The sequence below is a fragment of the Carassius auratus genome, chromosome 7 (assembly GCF_003368295.1).
Source record: "Carassius auratus strain Wakin chromosome 7, ASM336829v1, whole genome shotgun sequence".
Taxonomy (NCBI): Eukaryota; Metazoa; Chordata; class Actinopteri; order Cypriniformes; family Cyprinidae; genus Carassius; species Carassius auratus.
The window spans coordinates 11,682,159-11,705,173 of record NC_039249.1 but is presented as its reverse complement, the minus strand read 5'-3'; the positions used below and the strand labels follow the sequence as shown (position 1 = coordinate 11,705,173).

The 23,015-nt window shown below is 37.7% G+C and overlaps 1 protein-coding gene across 1 annotated transcript; it reads right to left on the bottom strand.

Annotated features, from left to right (window-relative positions):
* Positions 1-138: 138 nt before the first annotated feature.
* On the bottom strand, positions 139-22,774 carry LOC113105920 (galactose-3-O-sulfotransferase 3-like). The gene is made up of 3 exons (XM_026267303.1): positions 22,534-22,774; positions 5,608-5,705; positions 139-4,165 (listed from the first exon to the last, which is right to left on the bottom strand). The coding sequence occupies exons 2-3, from the start codon at positions 5,688-5,690 to the stop codon at positions 2,899-2,901; spliced, it is 1,350 nt and encodes a 449-aa protein (XP_026123088.1). The 5' UTR covers positions 5,691-5,705; positions 22,534-22,774; the 3' UTR covers positions 139-2,898.
* Between the last annotated feature and the right edge of the window lie 241 nt (positions 22,775-23,015).

The window sequence follows — 23,015 nt, the reverse complement described above, 5'->3', positions numbered from 1 at the left end:
ATTTAAATTGCAAAGTGTCCCAGGTTGGGCCAGCTGAAATATCATGGCAACACCCTTTCTACTAAATGCTTAGCCCTTTGTTAGTCAAAAATGTTGAACTATTACCAGATTTGAATGAAGTGCGTGAGCCAGAAGGGTGTTGTTTTTCCAGCTTTAATGGTCAATGTTTTCACATATTATTACATAGCTTCAGAAGCCAACCTCTGATTGTCAGAAGCATCTTATTCAAAGCCCCTAAAAATCACTGAATATGTAGCAGTTAAATAAATAGAGAATGAAAGAATGAATTGGACGGGAAAACATCTAGTGTCATCTAATCATCCAGCACAAAAAGCATGAAAATCTCTCTCTTCACAGTCTTCATGAAAAAGTTGTCCAGTTGTACAGCAGATTCTTTGTATACAGTAAATTATGGCAAATCACTCCATGCTTTACTTCTCAATTCTCTTACAATACATCAGAAATGAAAACAAACAACAACAAAAACTTGAATTGTCAGCAGTTATATACCGAGAGGTTTTCTAACCCAAACAAAAATGCAGAACGAGTCATGTGCTCAAACTTCATCTTTACATTTTAAATCAAAATTGTGTTATGTTCCACAGAAAGTACATTATATACAATCAAAGAGCACTTTCTACATGTCTAATGGCTTGATAGTCTTTAAGGACTGAGACGCTTCCACTAACAACAGTTTTAATTTTTTATCCAAGTTTTTTCTAATTTTGAAAATGAGAATGTTGTCTTTTAGATTTGTAGATCCAGGCTGTATGTTCACAACAGATAAAAGCAGTATTTCTTTAGGTACTAACTAGCACTCCTAAAAAAGGAGTTGATTTATGGGTGAATTGTTTCAAGGCTCTCGTGATGTTTTGATCTACATACCTTCATTTGACTAGTAATTTCCATTATGGTGTATACCATTGCTATAATGCTCCAGATACTATTCTCTACAGTACAATTCAGTACATCTGAAGAAATACAACAATGAGATGCTACCAAACGAAGGATGCCTTTTCATTTTGAAAAAAAGAAAGGGAATTCTTATTGCCAGAAAGTTTGGGAGAGAGCAGCAAATTTCGCATCCTGTCCAAAAATATATTCCTCTACCGAACAAACCTTGTGGCTTTGAACATCAAAGAAACAGATATTAAAAATGATGTTCTTTAAGAGGCTGTTCTTTCAGAGGTATTCGGTTTCTATTTGGTACCCTAAATCAGTGTTTCCCCAACCTTTTTTTAAGGAGGGACTTCAGCAGTACACATTTTGGATGTGTCTCTTATCTGACCCATCCATATCAAGTCTTGGAGTCTCTAGTGAAGAGTTGAGTCAGGTGTGATTGATTAGAAATCGTTGAAAAATGTGTAGTGTTGGGGTGCCTCCAGGAACAGCATTAGGAAATACAGCACTAAACCAGTGGTTCTCAACCAGTTGGTTCCAAGTCTGATTTGCTGCATCCAGTCATACTCTATGGTAATTTGGTGTAAATTTATTTAAAATTCAGTCCTGTATTGCAAAAGCAAACCAGCTGAAAAGCACTGGCTTAAAAGATGGGAGTGTTGCGTTTTAAGTACAAAGACACAGTCAACAGACTATGCATTTACATTCCACTGGCACGAGTCTTTGTGTGGGTGGCCACCATTCACTCGGTCACCACCCAGTACCTCTACATCACAGTGCCTTTGTTAAGTGAAGCTCCAGTAAAGAAACGTTAGGCCAAAAGCACACTCTACACAAGTATGCAAAAACGGTCGTTAAATTCAATCTCACACAGCTAGACGTTTTTGTGTTTGCCTACTTGTGTGTAGAGTATGTCTTAACAGTATATCCTACTATAATTTAATTACATAAGTTAAGATATTTGCAAGTGCACTGCAGTATAAGCATTATCCCTTAAAAAAACATAAAGATGAAACTAACACACTTCTTACTCTGGCTTATAGCATATAGCAATTCTTCATAACTGACCTCGTTTGGGTCCATGTGGATGAAGTGTCACTATTCCCAGGTTCGAGTCGAGGCTGAACCTCTCTGGCCTGGTCTGTAGCGGCCTCATAAAAATGCAGGGCTGTGTAACCCTAGCACTGCCCAAAGAGAGTCTAAAGAATAAATGATTAAATATTTAAATGTCCTTCGAGACGGTTGCATCATCATCGACACATGATGCTGGGTTTTTGGACCACAATTGAAGAGTCAATTATGGTGATTTGTGGCTCAGGTGCAGCTGACAGTATGTTGATAAGCATGTGTAAAAGATTACGCTCAAACAGAGCACCATTGGTAAAAAGGAAGCCTAACAATGGCCAGATGAAGTTACCAGAAAAAAGTCTCCAAATATCAGCAAAGAAATATTCGAAGACCCTGCTGGAAAAACCAGTTCACACCAAGCTGGTTTGTAGCTTTTAGTCTATAGAGGTGGTCCTAACCAAGCTTGACCGAAACAAGCTTCACCTAAAGATCACCAGCTGGTAATACAGCTGATTTACCCTCTAGACAAGATTGGACCAGCAATAACCACAAGAGATTAGCTTTAACTAGCTAGAAACCATGTAAAACCAAATTAAAATTGATTTGGGATTTTCCAGCAGGGTAATGATGGCTTAAATGCAAACAGTAAGTGATGGTATATATGTGGAGAGAGAGTCCTTGGGATATTGAGACACATTCCAGATGTCAGGCATTTAGACTTCAATATACAATATATTTTCCTTGACCATTTTACATTTCAATTTGAGAAACACAAAAATATTTTTTTAAAACTTTTAGAACAAGAGTTGTGAGCGTACATTTGGTTGTGCTCACGTCAAATACAAATGAGGTATGACCTCAAGCTTTCAAGTAATTCCAACATCTCATGGACATTTAGCTGCAAGGAATGGGGAATAAATGAAAATAAGTTTATTGGGAAAGCCGTAGCGCTCCTTTGGTGCTCCGAGCCATAGTCTCTGAGGGTCGCGGAATTAAACTCGGAGCTGGGGATTCTTTGTGTGCCCGTACTTGTCCCACAGTTCGTGAAGTCTGCTGGGAGTTTCGTAATGGAAACCGCTTTCGATAATGTAGGGACTCTGAGCGCAGCAACAGTCGTGTGTATTGCACTTCGGGCATTACCATCTTTAAACACTCATCTCGTGGAGGAACACGGCCTTTTTGTGTCATGTTAAGTGGTAAATCATACCCAACAATTTCCACTTTGGCACTGGGCTGCCAAGGCCGTAATTCCTTATTCGTGATCTGTGCAGCAGAGCGAAGCGGTGGCAAATTGCCTCCAAAGCAGCTCCGGACAAGTCGGTCACGAGACTGACGCAACAGCTGGACTTCCCGCTCAACACACGCTAGTCCCATCGCTCTCAGCTGCCGCCACAACGAGGCATTGAAGTGATCATACAGTACCGAATCTATAGCATTCCAGGCTCTGATTTTGGCTGTATTTTCTCCTGAAAGGCTGCTCTTGGAGTCAGGTGTGCGCATGTTGAGACTGACATACAGAACATCGTCGAGATCCCAAGACAATAAGCGGCGGAGCAGCACCAAGGATTCGTCAAAGTATTCTGAGATCATAACTAACGAGAAAACTCGCTCCATTTCTGCAGCGAATCGTTTGGCATATGCCGGCGCCTCCGAAGATGGCCTGTCTTTATCACCGCCTAGGTCAAAAGTCAGTGTATTTCTTGCATACATTGAATCCTTCTCTTCTGGACGATAGTAGCTCCAAGGATGGTCCAGGAAAGTCTCTAAAGAGCCATTTGGGACACGTCTAAAGCTAAGACAGTATTGATTGAAGTAGGTAAACAGAGACTCAAACATCGCTCCCGGTTCCCGCAATATCGTGATGTAGATTGTGTTGTTGGGCATGAGGCGTCGTATCTCAGCCCGGCTGAATCGTAAGTGATTGGTGATGATGTCAGGTGGTGTGGTGTGTGGGTGAACGAAGTGGGCACTGAACGGTCGAGGGTAACAGAACTGGTGGTCACAGGTGGTAATAGGCAACGCCACAGTGAGGTTGTTGCGCTCAGCAAAGCGGAAAAGGATGTTCTGCACAGTGGAGCTGGCCGTTTTGTGCGTCTTAAGGAAGGCTACACTGGTGTGTTTAGCAGAAGGTCCACTGTTGCTCTGGGTTGAGGAGAACGTGGAGGATGGACACCCCAACCAGAATGCCTCTAGCGTCCTGCAATCAGAGGGGAGAATTAACGCAGAAATAAAGACATGTTGAAAGATCAGAAAAATGGTAATGCAAAAACAAATATACCCTACTCATAAAACTTTGTCAAGCCTTAAGGTCCTTGCATTTATCCAAAAATGTTAAAATTAAAAATGTTGTGTCACGTTGTTTCAATCAAAAAACACCATTAACGCACCTCACAAAATTCAGAAATAGCGTTTACCCACCTCCAAAGTTTGTTTACCCACCTCCAAAGTGCCACCTCTAAATTGAGTTTATCCACCTCTAAATAGCCTATAGTTCCTAAGCCATTTTAAATTAAGCTTATGTCGTTTCAGTTTCATATTGTTCATTATTAGTTTCATAGGTTGTTTGTTGTTAAACCGAAGATGAAGTCTTTCATATTGCGCTGCAATTGTCATTGTTGACCAATTGCTTGCGATGTTGCAAGCAGTAGTGGTTCGGATTAAGTTTGGATCATTTTACTGACCCGGATCTTTGACTCGGTCATACAGAATAACATTTCTATAAATTTTGCATTGATTTATGCGATCTGAAGAGCTCAAAGAGCTAACAGAGCTAGCAATTTCTCTCCTCTTATTGATTTTCATCAGCTATGACATCCGTGCGATATCATTAGTTTGCTAAACATTTTTTTTCTATTCAATTTTACAGACATTAGATTAATGTATGAATTGAATAGTGATTGTGTGACCTATATGACGGAACAACCAGTGATACCATTTGTAGAAATATCAAATGATAGCCTATAATGATGTCATCAGGATACAAATACACCAGTAGGCAGTGGCCCACCTTACCATGACCATGATGTGGTCACCCAGAATTTATAGTTTACCCACCTCTATTTTTACCACTACACCTCTGATTAAAATGTATTGGACTCAGGGTGCAAGGTTTCTGTGTGTGATTAATATGAAAATTTCGGATTCAGTGTGCAATAACCTTTAGCCGGTTTGCTTTTTTCAGCTGGCCACTTCTGGCCTGGTACGTTGGTTTTAGAGTCATTTCGGGGATTTGGTCAAGATGGGAGACCAGTTGGCTAAGCAGCTAAACCAACCATGACCAACTTTTACAAGTTAAAGATCATTTTTTCAGCAGCAAGAATCAAATGGAATAGACTAAAAACAATGAACGCAAACACAGTGATGCTCCGAAATTTTGTCAACCACAAATCTGGCCAAACTAGTTTTGAAGGTCCAAAATCATGAACAAAACAATGTGTTTAATTGACACTTATCCAAAGATGCATTTTGACCATGTAAGTGTCTTTATGCACACAATATATAGTAGATAATCTACATGAGCTACAGTTGCAATATGTAAAATTTAAAATAATGAAATATGTTTGGTAAAAAAAATGTTTCAGTGCATCACAAGTAACAAGGTAGGGATAAATGGAGGGATCGTTCTTCAAAGGATCTTACAAGTTCAAGTGACCCCCATGGTGCAGAAGCAAGCTGACCGTACTGATTGCAATCAATACTAGGAATATCTTCTTCTGAGACATCTCCAGGTTCTTTCACTGCAAAAGAGAAGAATAGGACTTTACAAAGGTGTACATTACTCATACATTTAACACGTATCCAGAACACCAAATATAACCTTTGCAGCAACATAAACAACAAATTCATGAGCACAAAAACTGTACTGATCATGATTTCTTTCAAGCTGGATCTCAAACTGCAAAGTGCCTTTTTTATGTTCTGGGTCATTCAAACACACGTTCAGAGACAAAGACAACAATCAAACCTAAAACATGGACAGAACAGGTGTCACGTATTAGCATTCGGACAGTGTTGCCTGTCTAATGCTAACAAAGTCTTGGATATCTTCCATACGAGTCAGGGCCACCTCTTCCCTCGGCTTCTAATTACAGTTATCTCATCTCACTTTCCCTTTCTCTCTCACCGTATCGAATGGCACTTCTACACAACCTGCCTTTATTTCCCCTGATCAAGCCCTGATACTACTGTAGTTTAATTAGCATTAGTATTACAAAAAGGGTAAGCCATTTCACTCCCGATGCCATTCAAAAAGAGCCAAGACAATTAAATGACATGACTTCCATTTTAAGCACAAGCGCAAGATTAGCAATACAATCCACTGACAAATATCATGGAAAAACAGCTTCTGGTTTTATGATTTTATAGCAGTCTGGACTGTTTGCAGATTTTACAGCAATGCAATTGACATTTAAATGCTTGCTACACAAATATCATGGTTTGGATGGTTAAGCAGTGTACACCGAGCAGAAAGGTGAATGCATTACAGTGACTGTTTTCTATAACCGAAGGCAAATTCAAGTTTAAAATGCAGATGCAAATGCATACTGCAGGTCAGAGTTCAACAGACTGGCTGTCTGGGTTTCTTTCTCCAATGGTAATATAAACCATCACCTACAGCATGAGTGCATGGTCTCTTGGTACTGGACCAATCAGTGTCATGTATCAGCACATGAAAAAGCTCATAGGAAAAGGCTCTAAAGACACATCAAGTAATTAATAGTGAGGTTTAAAGCATAATTAATATTCCTCATACTTTAAATTAGGGATTTGTACCAATCCTTTAAACCGGTTACATTTTGGTACTAGGGGAACAAATGATACTTCAAGCCATGCAGCTTGAGAAGAGATATTCTATTAAAACTTCAAATTACTTGAGTGCCTTGAAGAAGTTCTTATTTTGGCTAGTGAGTCTCACAGTTAGATGCAGCTCATTTCCTGCTCTTTAATTAAACTGCACATTTCTATTTGGGGAAGTCGTGGCCTAGTGGTTAGAGAGTTTGACTCCTAACCCTAGGGTTGTGGGTTTCGAATCTCGGGCTGGCAATACCACGACTTAGGTGCCCTTGAGCAAGACATTGAACCCCCAACTGCTCCCTGGGCGCCACAGCATAAATGGCTGCGTGCATGCGCGTGCGCGTGTGTGTGTGTGTGCGCGTGTGCTCACTGCCCTGTGTGTATGCACTTTGGATGGGTTAAATGCAGAGCACAAATTCTGAATATGGGTCACCCTACTTGGCTGAATGTCACGTCAAAAAAATTTAATAAAATAATGATCCAGAAAGATCTGGTAGGTAGGACTGGGTATCAAGTTCGATACTTTTTAGGCACAGACCGAATTGCCTCAATACCATAGTGCCCAACCCTGCTCCTGGCGATCGACTGTCCTGCAAAGTTTAGCTCCATTCCTAATCAAACACACCTGAAGCAACTAATTAAGGTATTCAGGCTCACTTAAAAATTCAAGGCAGGTGTGTTTGATTAGGGTTGGAGCCAAACTTTGCAGGATAGTCGATCGCCAGGAGCAGGGTTGGGCACCCCTGCCACAGAGTATCGAGAAACGTCTCGTCGTTCAGTACCAAATTTTGATACAGAAGTGGCTAATCTTATCAACGTCAGTGAGCCAATGAGCCTGCAGCACTGGGTGTGTTCGACCAGAAGCAGTGCAGATCAATCAGTGCTTGATATCCGTAAGAGCGATTCGAAGGCGTACGGAGCAGTCTGCTCCCTTTAGCTCTTGTGGTACTGTAATACACTGATCGGTCTGCACAATCAGTCCACGTCACCGGTTACACTCAGAGAGGAAATGATACTCGCTGTACTGGTTTTTCCATTGCGTTTCAAGCCAGCTTTCCACTATCTTTGACAAACGACAGACTGGAAGTCATTCATTTTCAATGGAGAGTAGCGTGGGAGCTGTGTGGAGTTCCGATCATATGCAGATGTTTGTTCATACTACACGATTGAAAGCATGTGTTACGTGACCATTCATGCATACTGTAGCATCATGACCTGATGGGGCATATCCACCACATGACAAAGTTAAGAATCCTTCAACTTTATGCAAATGAAGAGCAACTTTCAGGAGCATCGGCCAATAGGAAAGACGACGGTAGAGCTTCATTCTGGTCTCAGCCGTAGATAAACATACAATGTTATTGTATTAATGTATACAAAAAGAATTATAATGATTGCTTTTATGTTATTAGTAATTGGAAGACAAACATTATAATGCTTTCTTGTTTGCCGTCAGCATTAAGCAAATGCACATTTATTTTATTTAAACAAATCTTTGAATGGCTAATGAACAGTTAATTTTACAAACCTCGCAAACTTCAATCCAGCTGTGAGATCTTGTGAAGTGTGCGTTTTTATCCAGCACGATCGCTTGTTCTCTGCATGCAAATTATTTCTCTGCATATTCATGTCATTTTCTGTGTAAAATCATTTTTACCCTGGCTTTATTTGAAAAATATGATTCCCAGTGCACACAAACTTCCCAGAATACTGAGTGCCCTGTTGGTTACAGTGTTTACTTCCTTTTTAATTGTATTTATATTAAATATTTATTTATTTGTGAAAAACACTATCATCTAAAGTATGTTTATTGTACACATTTAGTTTTTAATCCATTGTCAAATATTATTAATAATAAACAATTATCTGCTTTATATCGTCTATCAGTCCCGATTTCCAAAATATCGGCTGTCAAAAAACCAACATCGGTCGACCACTATTTAAGAGTGAAGTAAATTCCTGCATCGATCTTCCAACATCTAGTGTAAATTCTTCAAAAGAGTGGAAGCTGTACTAGAAGCAAAGAAAAGATGATTTTATCCATGAAATATATATTAAAAACATCATCTTCCTTGAACGTAACAGCTAATCCCTTTAGTGGTACATTAAGACCAGTAATACTACAACAGATTCTCCATCATTGCCTGTCATTCAAGCCACACAAAGCCACAGTTAAGGTGAAAGCAAGGAGATTATAATCCGATCTGTGCTGTTTTTTTTGGAATCAAAATATGGCTTTTGGGGGAAAACACAGAGAGTCAAGCTGTGATCCTATGGTGCTGAGTGGTGCTATTGTGGAATTGTAGAAAGACGCTCTCTGGAGAAGGCATTGAGTTACTGTGATATAGCCAAGCTTGTGTGACCAATCCAGCAGTGACGCGAGGAACGTCCAGCCAGGCAGGCATTGAGTGGTGGCTCTGAAAGCAATTAATTTGAGCAATTCCAGTTTAAATATACAGCTACTGTAGCACATACTAAATCCAAATTAATATTAATTTAATTAATGAAGATATTACTTGTCAATAGCATTTGCTGCCATTGTTGATTGCCGTTGAAATGCCTTCCATGGCGAGTAACAATTTAAATGCTAAAACAGCAATTTAAAAGTCTATTTAAGTTTTTATAGTGTTATTTTGTATAAAAACTCTTGCACATTCATTGCTTATATGATCAAAAGTAGTGTATACTATTATTTAGACACCTACAACTTAACCATAAGTGCTACCAACCACGAAAACGTCAACGTAAACTCAAACATAAAAGCCACACTAATAGGACTTTCCCTTTACTAAAAAAAGCTCATCAAATAATACTTATTTTCATTATTTATTCTCCTCATCCAGTCCGTTGCAAATCACACTTGGAACTAAAAATACACAGGCCAACTTTCAGTTCTATTTCACCATTTCAGACCGCCAGAGACGGTCTATACATGGTGGAAGAAGTCGCGTCTCGTTCATCACATCGAGCACCTTGAATTAATACATTTCAGTTCAACTTAGTTTGTACAGCACTTTTCCAGATACAAATCATTGCAAAGCAGCTTTTCAGAAAATTAAAGGGGGGGGGGTGAAATGCTCGTTTCAATCAATATCCTGTTAATCTTGAGTACCTATAGAGTAGTACTGCATCCTTCATAACTCCAAAAAGTCTTTAGTTTTATTATATTCATAAGAGAAAGATAGTCTGAACCGATTTTTCCTGGAAAAACACGACCGGCTGGAGGCGTGACGTGTGGGCGGAGCTAAAGAATCACGAGCGCCAGTAGGCTTTTGCGTTGAGAGCGTTTGGAAGCTGTGACATTACCTTGAGGAAAAAAACCATCATCCAAAACAAGCCATGGCTTACAGTCAGATTCAGCCGTTTATTTATGATCCAGAATCAGATCCCGAGGCTGAAACTGAACGAGAGCAGCAGCAGCAACGACTCTCTCTGAGCGGGGCTTGAACCCGGGTCTCCGGCATGGGAGGGGACGCACTAACAAGGAGGCAGAGATATTTTAAGCAGTTTTACTCACCGCCTGCGGTTCCAACACACGATCGTGACCCTTTTTCGTTGGGATTGCATCATCCTTAAGAAATAAACTATACGCAAATCTGTCGTCAAACTGGGCCTTGTTTGTAAAATAAGCATCTTCGAAATGCAGGGAACAAACAAAAACACTTGCACAACTCCGTTGATGCTCTGTAAAAATAAACTCCATCCACTGGTCCCTTAATGCTGTTTTTTCATTGGTAATCTGTGCAGGGTTGTCTTGCCCTGGCAACCAAAAACATAGTCCTTTTGTGACATTTCGCAATGCTCTCACTCTGATCAGTGATTGTCTGTTCTCAGCCTCTCAGTGCTCTGCTATACGGGAGCGTCACACAGAGCCATACTCGAAAAAAACTTTCCGAAACTTGTGACAAACCGGAAGGAGTATTTTTGGAACAGAAATACTCCTTCAAACGTACAACTTAATTTTTGAAACTTTGTCCATGTTTAGCATGGGAATCCAACTCTTTAACAGTGTAAAAAACTCAGTATGCATGAAATAGCATTTCACCCCCCCTTTAAGATTCTACAAAATATTTTGTAGTTGCTTATCAGTGGTGACTATGTCAGTTAATGTACATATGGTAGAAATGTATGGAAAAATCAATTAAAGACATAATCAAACAGTCCGTGAACATTATATAACAGCATTTATTATATGTTGCAATCAAACTTGGTAGTTCTGTATGTTGTTTCAGGGTTGGCATCATCTGAGGTCCTCTGAGGGGTTGATATCTCACACATGACTTTGACCTATGACCTGCCGGAAGCTATATCAGCTCCTGACTAACCAGAGTTATTTTTCCTAAAGGCACAGGCACTACGTCTGCCTCATGTTCTACATGTTCAGGTCCTATGGACCTTATGGATACACATATTCACTGCCCTGACTGTCTGGGCATCAACCATCTTGAGGAGGCTTTAACTGAACCTTGCCAAGAATGTAGTCTAATGGCATTCGAATCTAGGCAACAGAGATTAGCAAAGTTTGGACCGGGAAGTGGAGATTTCTTAACATCAGTCAAGACTAGGACTCAGACAGGTAGCAAGCACTCAGCAAGAAAAACTGAGGGGCTTCCAAAACATCTCACCAGGTAGTTGAATTAGCTAATGCGATTCAGAGCGTTCAGGCTTTGTTGGCTAGATAATTTCCGCCTGCTACTCAAAGTGCAAATGAGGATTTGAGAAAATCAGTAGTTAACCCCATATTGCACAAGGTTGTACCAGTGTCCAAATGTCCTACGGAGGACATGGACACATCGTCTTTGGTGGCTTCATATTTGCTGGTTAGGAATGAGCAGGACTGTTACATACCCTTGAAGGAGACTTCTTCTGCACACTCTCAAATCTTCAGTCCAGCTACTCAGGAGGACCTTGAGCACAGGGTAAGAGCAGCTGAGTCTCGTTCCCAGCATACTGGGCATAGCTTGAGCTACCTTGCACTAGCTGCACAACGGTTACCTGCTCGTCATTCAACTTTGTAGCAGCACAGACAGAGGCAGTCTTACAGACCACCACAGCAGGATTCCTGTCTTGGACTGTCTTTGAGAAGAGAGGTGCCCAATTCTCAGTTGAGCACCCAGGCTGTGTCTATTGAGGACTGCCTCTGCTTTTTTTTCCTGTTTTGGACCCAGCAAGTAAGGTGCACCTTTGTTGCAACAAAGGTTTGCTCGCTGGGAGGTGGACTCCATTGTTGAAGCATGTCATGCATAAGGCTTGTGCTTGCGACTGTTAAATCTCATTCCACTTGGGCATTGGCCACTTCTTATGCAGCATTACATGGTGTGCCTTTCAGAGATATTTGTGGCAGCTATATGGGCATCACATTACACATTCACAAGGTTCTAGCAACTTAACATGGCCCCTTCTTCCTTGATCAGTTCTGCCATACTTACAGAAGATGCTTCACCTTATATCCTCGTAACTTGGCTGTAAACCACTGAACATATTCCTCACAAAGTGTTTTCAGTTCAAACCATATGAACATCTCTTTGGGTCATTATTCAGGTCAAAATTGTTTTCCAGGCCTTTTCTAAAGTGACTACATGAACACTTTTCCAAGCATGGGTCAAGATGGACTCCTCTATAGAGACGTCTTTCCTGTTATAGATATAAGCATACAGAGCAACACAAAATGAGTCCTGCTTTAGCTAAAACACAGTATCATGATGAATACATCATGCAAAATGCACACAAATTGTTTTTTAAGCATAATGAACCCTTAACAGTGGAATTGATTACCGGAAGTGCCCATCAAAGCAGTGCTTCGATTCTCCTGGTTACGTATATTTTTCAGTATGCTGTAATTATCTAGTTGAATAAAAGTCTGTTAAAATTAGCATCTGCAGGATGATATCAAAATCCAGACATTTTTAGAGACAGGCGAAGAGATATTCTGATGATTAGTGTACACCGATTATTCCAAACTCAATGGGACTTTTAGTTTTAATTCAACGTTCCCGATTTCACCACACTGTGTGAGAGCTCGTTTAAATAGTGACTGAGATGATGCATTGCTGATGAATAAGATCAGAATGAACATATTTATTCATTTGTTTAACATTTTAGTCATTATTCTGTAATTTTTTCAACGACAGTCACTTCGCTGTATGTAATTTACATATATTTTGCCAAAATTCATAATTTATATTCAAAGTCTGTAAGCGTGTTGTTCAACATTGTTACATTTCTCGCATTGCCTGCACATTTCATTCATCTATTTTAATACTCCTCTTACGAATATAAACCATGTATAGTAAAACTGTAGCAATACAAATGGAAATCAGTACGAAAAAAAACATGGTTACCACATATTTACTTTAGTAAAACCATTGTAAATTTTTGTGAGGATGCTGCATACTCCACGCAAACGTATAAATATTTAGGTTTTTATACTTTTTAATTGAGCTTGTATTTAACACACAATATTCCTTTTTAAACATCTGGGATTCTAGGACAATGCTTACAAGTTCAGTCCCAAATATAGGGTCAAGTCCCAACATAATAACAACAGTCTCACAAGTTACAGTAACAGAGTTGAACAGAAGGCAAGTGTATTTATCACTTTTTTATTGCACCATGCTGAAAAGGTCTGCAAACAGCTGTCACGAGTCTTTACATTCGCTTAAACAGTTCACATTCACCTGTCTGGATGGGCCCTACTGTTACTATCTGTTTGTTCTGACTGCAATTTACAGCATGTGGAGAATGTAAATGTGATTAGCATGCAGTATTCTTTATGATGTTGATTTAACTGCTGGTATTTGGCAAACAAAACATCTAATAGTAACAGCAGGGAATGGACTTGGACATACAGTATACCTTTTTTGGTGAACTACCTCTTTAACATACTCAAATTTAAACAATACGTTAAACTTCTCTAAAAGTGTCCCTAGAAAAGGAAGCTGTTTTGAGTATTGGACAGAATTAAACCAAAACTAACAGTGAAGAACGCCTGTGAGAACAGAAACAGAAGCCACTAATTAAACAAATCATGCGACTCTAAACTCAGATTTTAGGTTTACATTTGAGTTTTCCTATATAACATTACAAATCACTTCTAGAGTACTTTATTGTAAGCACAATTCAGTAAAGCATGAAACACCCCCACCCCTCCACCACCCTAATGCAGCATTATTGTCTAAATCCTCCAAAAAAAAAATCAATCTGGGAAATGAAGCTTGAAAATAAGCATCAGCAAACCCCCAACCATCCACATGTGCATACATGCTCCCTCTCTCTCTCAAACTAACATTTATCATTTTTTCTCTCTTTATTTTGAAAGTAGAGCAACCCTCAAAGAATTAATATTATAAATATTATAAAACAGCTCCTGCTCTGAATGTATGAGGCACAGTTAAAGCAGATATGATCAATGTTTGCAATAATGCTTGGCCATTATTATAAACCACACCAGCCCACACCACTCCATGTCCCTCTCATCTGGAAATATTATAATTGCTGCTTAGATGCTTGGCTTGTTTTTGGTCATTTATCCTACGCACCTATCGATCCCCTACAGGGTGAGGGGAGTTGTTAACTGCTAACAAAACAGTAAAGACATTTCTGATGTTACATAATATAACATTTCAAATAAATGCAGTTGTTTTGAACTTTCAAATAATTCATTTTCACACAAAAAAGCACCTTTTAACATTGATTCGTTTTTTTTTTTTTGAGCAGCAAATCAGCATATAAGAGTGATTTCTGAAGGACATTATATAAACACATAACAACATCAACAACAATAAACAATTAAAACACAAAGGAATACCATTCTTCAATACAACTTCCAGAATAAGTTCACTACAGCACAGTGCTTTCTTAAAGTATTATTATTATTATTAATAAATAATTATAATAAAAAATGTCAAAACTGTTTTGAATCTATAGTATGTTCCATATTCATGTTTTACCTTGCCAAAAAAAAAAAAAAAAAATGAAATTTTTATACTACTATGATTCAACTTTTAAAGATTTAAATCTTTTTAGATTCTACACTGAAAAAAAATTACTTTCTTAAAGTAATTTTTACTGCTACATTTCTGTACTTAACTTTCATAAAGAAATGAATTAATATTGCATTATTACATATAACTTCACATATAAAATTAAGTAAAATCCCAAAGTTAAGTAGATTTAACAAAGAAAATAAGGGACTTTAGCCTTGCCAGTAAGTTGGAAAATGTTTACAATAATAATGAATTAATTTAGTTAAAACATCTTTTATGATTTTCAACGGTAATGTATTTGTCTACATTTTTAAGAGTTACAGCATAATACCTATTAATTGTAATTTATTATTATTCATTAATTTTTATCATGTTTTATTTTTTCTATTTTATTAATTATTAATTTTATCAATGATTTAAAACAATAAAACAATAATAAAAAAAAATGATTGATTAAGTGTTCATGAGGATTTTCATTTTTCAAAACAAATTAGTATTGTAACTTGTAGCTAATAATAATAATAATCACACTTTGTTATTTCATAATACAACTAGTAATTATAAACCGTAATATATTTGTCTTCATTTTCCAATTGAATTAATATAATTATATTATAATTAAAACGTTATTAATACACCTACACTGATGTTTTAAGAACCAAATCAAACTGTAAAATAATAATAAGTTTGAGTCCACTTTAAAGTCCAGCTACAAAGTCCAAATAAAACATTATACAAGATTATATACATATAAAAAAGATTTAATATATTAAATGTTTGCATTCATGTCATGCAATCATTAACTGACATTAGAGAACTACAAACATGAGAAATATTCTTTGCAACTAATATATATATATATATATATATATATATATGAAAATCAGAAATCACCTACTTTATGTTTAGGTGCATCTCTGAAACTGAATATAATTATAAAAACTGCAGATTTTAATTGTTTGCACGAAGACATTTCATTGACTTGCTCCTAAATGTCTCGGGTCGCTCCTAATTATCCAGCACTAAACAGTGAAAAATGTTCCTGTGGTTAATAAGGGAACAGTCTGTTGTCTTGCATCACTGGCAGTGAATAGAGAACGAGGATAATTATTCATGAAGTGCGTGATGAACTACTCCTTCATATTGCACGCTTGAACTCCAGAAAGATTTCAGAGAGGTGTGCCTTTCCAACATTAATTTCCAGCGTCCTCTACAGGATTTGATGTGTCCTGAGCAACCCGACGGGTCATGGGTTCAAGTCCCCTGGTGCTCGTCTAACTAAATCCCTGCAGAGCACAACATCCCGAGAGACAGACAGATCCGGACGAGCCAAGCGCGAGATTGAATTATTGTGGAGATGTAACAATCAGCACAGATCTGTTCGGCCCTCGCTAGCGCCGCTCGTGTTTATGGACTCGAGCAGATGGCACAACCTCTGGTGAAACGCTGAAGGGAGATAAATGAAAGCGATCGGGAGGTGTGTGTGTGTGTGTGAGAAAGATGGGAACATTACGTCCAGAAACATGCACATGAGTGCAGACGGTGCTGCTTGACGACGCATTATAAACACACGGCCGTGCATTATTTCAGAAAAGTTCAGGGCTCGAGGGGGCGACATACAGTAGCTCCCTTCAAATGTCACATGTGCAGTCAGTGTCGCCTTCATAAACATGTTTTGTTCAGGTTAAAAGGAACTAAAAGGAAAGTAGTACAGTACTGTGTTCAAGCGCACTTCAAGGGTTTCATAAACAGGTTTGTAAGCTGATGAAGAGCTAATTACGGATAAAGCTTGTGTTGTTTCTGAGTGAAGCGCAGCACTGTGTTGATTTACACAGCTTGTGATCCAGTGTTTTCACCATCTTTCACCAAACACACTCTCATTTTTATTACATCTTTGCATAATTTACAACATTTCTGTGGACAGTCTTTTATAGCGTTTCACCAGTAGCCCACCAAAATAAAAGCTCAAGGGTTTGAACATTTTAAAGTAAAAAATTTAACTATTAGTATTATTAGTATTTTAACATACAAATTTTTTTTTTTTAACTTAAAACAGTAATACATTTCTGTCTTGATTTTTTATAATTAGAGTTAAAATTATTATTGTTATTAATCATCATGATTACTATTATTATTAAATTTGGGTTCCTAAAACAAAATAATAATAATAATAAATTGATTGCGTTTATTTATTTTATGCAATTGATTTTGTTATTATTATTATTAATATCACTGGAGTTTTAGGAACCCAACCAAATTAAATAGTAGTAGTAATAATATTATTAAACTTGATTGGGTTCCTAAATCACCAGAACCTATCACAGAGTCCACTTTAAAATCCAGCGACTATTTCAAAATAAAAGACCTTACCCAAAAAAAAAAAGATTGCATATTTATAGCACATTGTGTGACCATTAACTGACATTTACCAACACTGAACAAATTTGTCATTACATTACTGAAATATTAACATAACACAAAATATCAAGAGGACTGCATGTCAATATTTTATGTCTTAGGGGGCTCGGCTGACAAAAATGGTTTGAGAACCCCTAGTTTACACTACACTAGCATTCAAGTCAGCTTAAATGTCTGTATACAGCGTACAGAAGACAAAAAGAAGAACGCTTCAGTGATGGAAGAGGTGTCTGCGGGGTTTAACGCGAGTCACTGATATCCTCTTACACCCCTGCTGTCTGCGCAGAGAGACCCGCGGGGGTTCAGCGCACCTCATTGTGTCTGCACCCGTGCGGTTGTGGGGTTATGGGATCTGTTGCTGGGAAGCAGCATCTGTAACAGACTGATAGTCAAGACCCTTCCTAAAGAGCATTTCATTAATCCTGCAGTGGCCCCTGAGCACCCAGCCATCCGCCGCAAATCTGACGATACGATTCAATAATACTATAGTGTTTATGCAAAGACGTACTACACACTAGTTTTACATGCATCTAATTGAAGCAAAAATCAGTATGAAACTAAACATCCCACAATGCAAATTGTTCAACCTTTTAACCTTTCACTGTTACAAATAACTTTAAAACTAAATGTGCAAATTAAATTTTCTCCTTATGCACTCAGACCACCAATAATAAGGACTTTTTTTTATTTTTAACACAATTGTATTTTTATATTATAATAATAACAAATATTCAAATATTTTTATATTACATATCATCAAATATATTTAATTAAATATTTTTTATTTTTAGGATTTAAAAATAAAATAAAGTAAAATAAATTCATTTCTGGGATAATAATTCTGACTCACTATAAACATCAAGTCATGTAACAAATCCAATGAATGACCAGAATAATAAAAATAAATTAAATATATAATTTTTTTTCATTAAGATTTTAAAATAATATAATTAAATGAAATAAAATGAGTAAATTTCTCATCTGAGATCAATCTGACTCTAACTCTAATATCAAACATAGTCATGTAGGAAATACAATGAATGACCGAAAAAAGCCCTGTCTACATAATTTACACATAATTGTATTTAATAATACTACTAATAATAATAATAATAAACAATAATAATAATTTAAATATACAAAAATCATACTTTGATATTTAAAAAATAAAACAAATTATATATATTTTTTATTTTACATTTTGTGTATATCATATATATATATATATATATATATATATATATATATATATATATATATATATATATATATATATATATAAATAAAAATAAAAATATAATTTAAATTTAAATTTAATTTATGCATTTAGCAGACTTTAATTTATGCATTTATGCATTTTATCCAAAGCGACTTACAGTGCATTCAGGCTGATATATATAAAACTTTTTTTTTTTTTTTTTTGATAAATCTGACTCCCAATAAATTAAACGTCAAACATAGTAAAGTCATGTAAGGAATCCCATGCATGACAGCCGGAAAAAGCCCCGGGTGAAATTTTCCCGTCACCTAAACCAAGAGCTCAGCCTCCGATGTTATCATACGAGCACATCTGAAGTTTCTGAGAACACAAGGAGTGACTGTACAGATTCCCTTCTCCATTCACAGAGATGACAGGAGGAAAAACGCTGCTTTGAAACACAATATCTCCGAGACCACAACAGCGGCTAATTTCAGTCCGCTGTAACACTGAGGTCAAAGTGGAGCCGTTTGATACAACAGCTGAAGTTTGCCGAAAGCAGAAGAGGGAAATATTAAACCTTCTGAAGACGGACGGCCAGTTGGCTTTAAATCGGTCCATCAAAACCAGTTTGTCTGGGCTTCAGAGAACCAGAGAGTGTTGAAAAGGTTCATGGGAAAGCTATTGGCTCTCTCTAATTAACTCATTAATGGGTTTACTAAATCATGTGTATCAGGGTGATCATTAGCTTAGCTAAATGTCAAGCTGTGCTGGAATCAATGGTGAGTTTCTGCTAATGTGAGGTGTTTTAAATCAATCACTTCTAACTCTGACGAACACACAATAACACTTAGACACACTCACATGCATGTTACAGAGGCATGCATTTAGTATATAATAGGTAAAAACTGATAGCCTGAATGTGCAGCTGTATTTTCAGCATCATTCCTCCAGTCTTCAGTGTCACATGGTCTTCAGAAATCATGAAAATGTGCCGATTTGCTGCTCAAGAAACAATCAAATGTTCAAAACAGTTGCGCTGCTTCATATTTGTGTGTAAACCATAGGTAATATATTAATAGAAATCCTTTGGAACATTTGAAATGTCTTTACTTACACTTTTAATCAATTGATATGGGGTCTTTGCTAAACAAAAGGTCTACAAAAGTATGAATCTTAAAAAGATAATCAAAAACATTAAAGATATTGACACTATAAGTAGGCTACCTTTAAAATGTCACTTGATCAATTTAGTTCATCATTGCTGTATAAAATAATACTGACTTAAGACTTTTGACCAATGCTATAATATGGAAGACATTGAATAAACAGAAACGAGAGTAACTGCGACTTTCTCACAATTCTGACCTTTTTCTCTGAATTGTAAAATAATAGTATTTTTTCCCCTCAAAAGTAGACTTTATAAATCATTATTGCAATCTTTTTCAGTCTTCCATACAATAGCGTATTATATAATAAAACCACAAAAGTCTCAAGTCTTTTCTTTCCCATATTTTGGCTTGAAAAAAAGTAAACACATTGTCCGGTTTATAATTCATCTCTTTTCCCCTTCCTCATGTAATTGATTTGCACGGAGAACACAAGTTACTCTGAGAGGATGAGATTCATATTAATGCACATGCAGGTCCCTGAGAAAGCAAACGGACATTTAAAGTCAAGTGGAAGAAAATGAGGACAAGAGCGAGGCACTGATGAAAAGACACGAGAAAAGCAGCTAGCATCCTCAGAGGAAAACGAAGGCAAGAGTCACAGAAAAGGTTGTGACCAGGGAAACCAAAGGGGATGCAGAGAAAACATGGCTGGAGTTTAATGAGTGCAGTAAATTAATCCCACAGACAGATGCACGCAAGCAACACACTTTCCTGCCTTCACTTTTCTGTGGAGCAGCCATCCGTAAATATTTAATCACAGGCGATCTAATCAGATTCCCACTTTACATGCAAACACATTCCAGCACAGCAGAAGAACGAGAGCAGACGAGCGACCAGACGCACATCTCACCTTACCTTCTCAAGTGCCCAGAATACATGCAAGAATAATCAGGAGCAACTCATCCTTATTACTATTGACTGGCGTCATTGCAATTGAGTAATAATAACTGATAAAGATCAAAATCTATCCCGTAAATGTCATTTGAGAGTCGCAGTCAGACTAGATTAGCACCAAATGAAGGATCTATTAAAAATGTAAGCGAATCATGTAATTGATCTCAGTTGAACACGCGTTCTCCTGTTGACTTTCAGGGAGAGTGGCGATCAAACTCTCGCAGACAAAGCTGCTTCAAGATATATTACTGTAGTAATGTGATATTAAAGCAGTAAGATTGTAATTATGTTTGGTCTAATCAAGTCAAGCGGCAAACAAACTATATGGTAAATTTGTAATTTTCATAAACCAGTATTGGAAAAAATAAAAATAAACTGGTGAAACAATGGTCACTCATTTTCACAATTACAAAGAAATGGCAAGTAATCCACGGCCGTTGTTCAGTCTTCTTGGGAAGAGCGGTTTATAAAGTGGCTTCAACTGATCAATTAAAGAAAGCTGCACAATTTCATTCACCAAACCAAAACGAGGAGTTTTTAATAACCAGAGTTGTGTCCATCCAAGGCATAGATTAATTTTATTCACTGGAACAATTTCAAGTTCATCATTGCATCACTTGCTCACCAGTGGTTCCTCTCCAGTGAATGGGTGCCGTCAGAATGAGATTCATTAAGATGCATTAACATCATTAAGATGTTTTAACTTTAAACAGTAGCCTCTTGCTAAAAAAGGAGTCCATATTTCATAATAATGCTTCCTTTGTGTCAATCCCTGTTGTACGCTCACATCAAAGTCCACCCACAAATGTGTTGCCAATGATTTTGGCTTGCTGTGTGAATATTTCTCTCCTGATTCAGAGGAGTCAACTTTTTCCACTGCAGAACACAATTTTATGGATTACGGACCAAGCAATGGCAGAATAAGCAATGGTTTTCGGTTAAGAAAAAAAACTATTAATTAAACATTTGTTTCTTAAAAACATGCAGCTTCACTGCAGAGCCTCCATTAGTGAACAAGTGAATCAAACTCTTTTACACAACTGTTTCTTTAATAATTAGACACTCTCTGCTGCTGAGAACAGTGTTTTCGGTTCAAACTGGTGTTCATCGAACATGCTGGTAAACTACGTCTGCTGAAACACTGGGATATGATCCAGCTCAAGCGAGACCTCTGGAGAGCAGGTTAGTCTAGATATAAACTTCAGATTAGATTACATTCTTGTAAACTCTTTTTATAAACTCTTTAAAAAAAAAAAAGCATTTTTTCATCCATATCTGATCTGCAATTAAGATTCAAATTTCAGTTCCTCTTAGTTCAGATTTTATAATTCTATTGTTTTATTATTAACGCTCTGTATTTCTTGCATTTGTTCCACCAGATGATGTTGAGCCTCTTAATAAAGAGATTATCTGCCATGCAAACACCGATTAATAATTTTCTGAAAGGGGAAATAAGGAACAGCAGGACAAACAGAAAAAGATAAACACAGATCAGCTCATGCCACACAAGCCTGATGTGCTAAAGACTGCATGACTATTCAAAGCCTTTTCAAATGGCAAATCACAAAATGTGACAACTCTATTTCACACTTAAGAGTTTCGTGCTAATGTAAAATGTTTGGGGGCATTTCAAGCATTCAAAGATGGAACAACTATCGATTTTTAATTTAACAAATTAACTCTTGTAAGCCATCAATGAGCTTTAAACAAGCCTTATATTTTAATGCTAAACATTTTAATGCGGAATACTGGAATAAACAATTATATTCATTCAAATCAACTATAGTTGATGAGGTCAGATCCTGAATGAAACCGACTGGTCAAACGCGTTAGCACAGGTAAATCTGTCAAAGAAAACCTTCTTTATAGCATGCATCTCAATGAAATCAATATCTATAAATCAGCTGGTCATCACTGTACATCAGAAAGGTTATTGATGTTTGCTTTGTGCTGCAGACGCACCAGGCTTGAGAAGCGAACAATGTAAATGCATCATAAACCGCCTGCGTATTAATATTAGGATGTGTTGGGAGACAGGTGTGCAGTCAATCCAGGCCACTGACGGTGATCACGCATTACGGCAGCCGGCGGGATTCTCACCCACCTTTGTCATCTCACGCTCCGCGGCTGGTGGATGATGGATGTAGTTTCCGATCCGCGCAGGGAAACAAAGATCCGAGCCGCTTTGGGTTCGCTGCTCCGCGGATATTTGCGCTCAGAATCCGCGGACGCGCTTCAGTGCTCGGTAGGTCATCTCAGCGTGGATAAATACCGGCGCGTCGTTTGCCGCTGTCTGTCATCAGCGTTTTCACGCGACTGGCTGGCTGCAACGTGCGCCGCCTCTCTCGCGCGCCCGCGTATTCACTACGCACGCGCACGAGTCAAAAACCGGAGAGCCGACCAGGCTCTGCAGTTAACTTCTAGCTGTTGAATTGAGAAAGTAAATCCGAATTTTAACCAGTCACGAGGATATAGCTCGTCAAAAAGGCTAGATCTCGCAATTCGTCTCCATTACAAAATAATTCGCCTATTTAGACGTTTTCCCTTGCATATTTCTGGTTATTTTTGATCCTGAATCACAAACCC

Coding starts and splice junctions, on each gene's coding strand:
- LOC113105920 (XM_026267303.1), bottom strand. CDS start 5,690: ATGTCTCAGAAGAAGATATTCCTAGTATTGATTGCAATCAGTACGGTC. Junction 4,166..5,607: donor CATGGGGGTCACTTGAACTT/GTAAGATCCTTT, acceptor CTCTGATTGCAG/GACGCTAGAGGCATTCTGGT.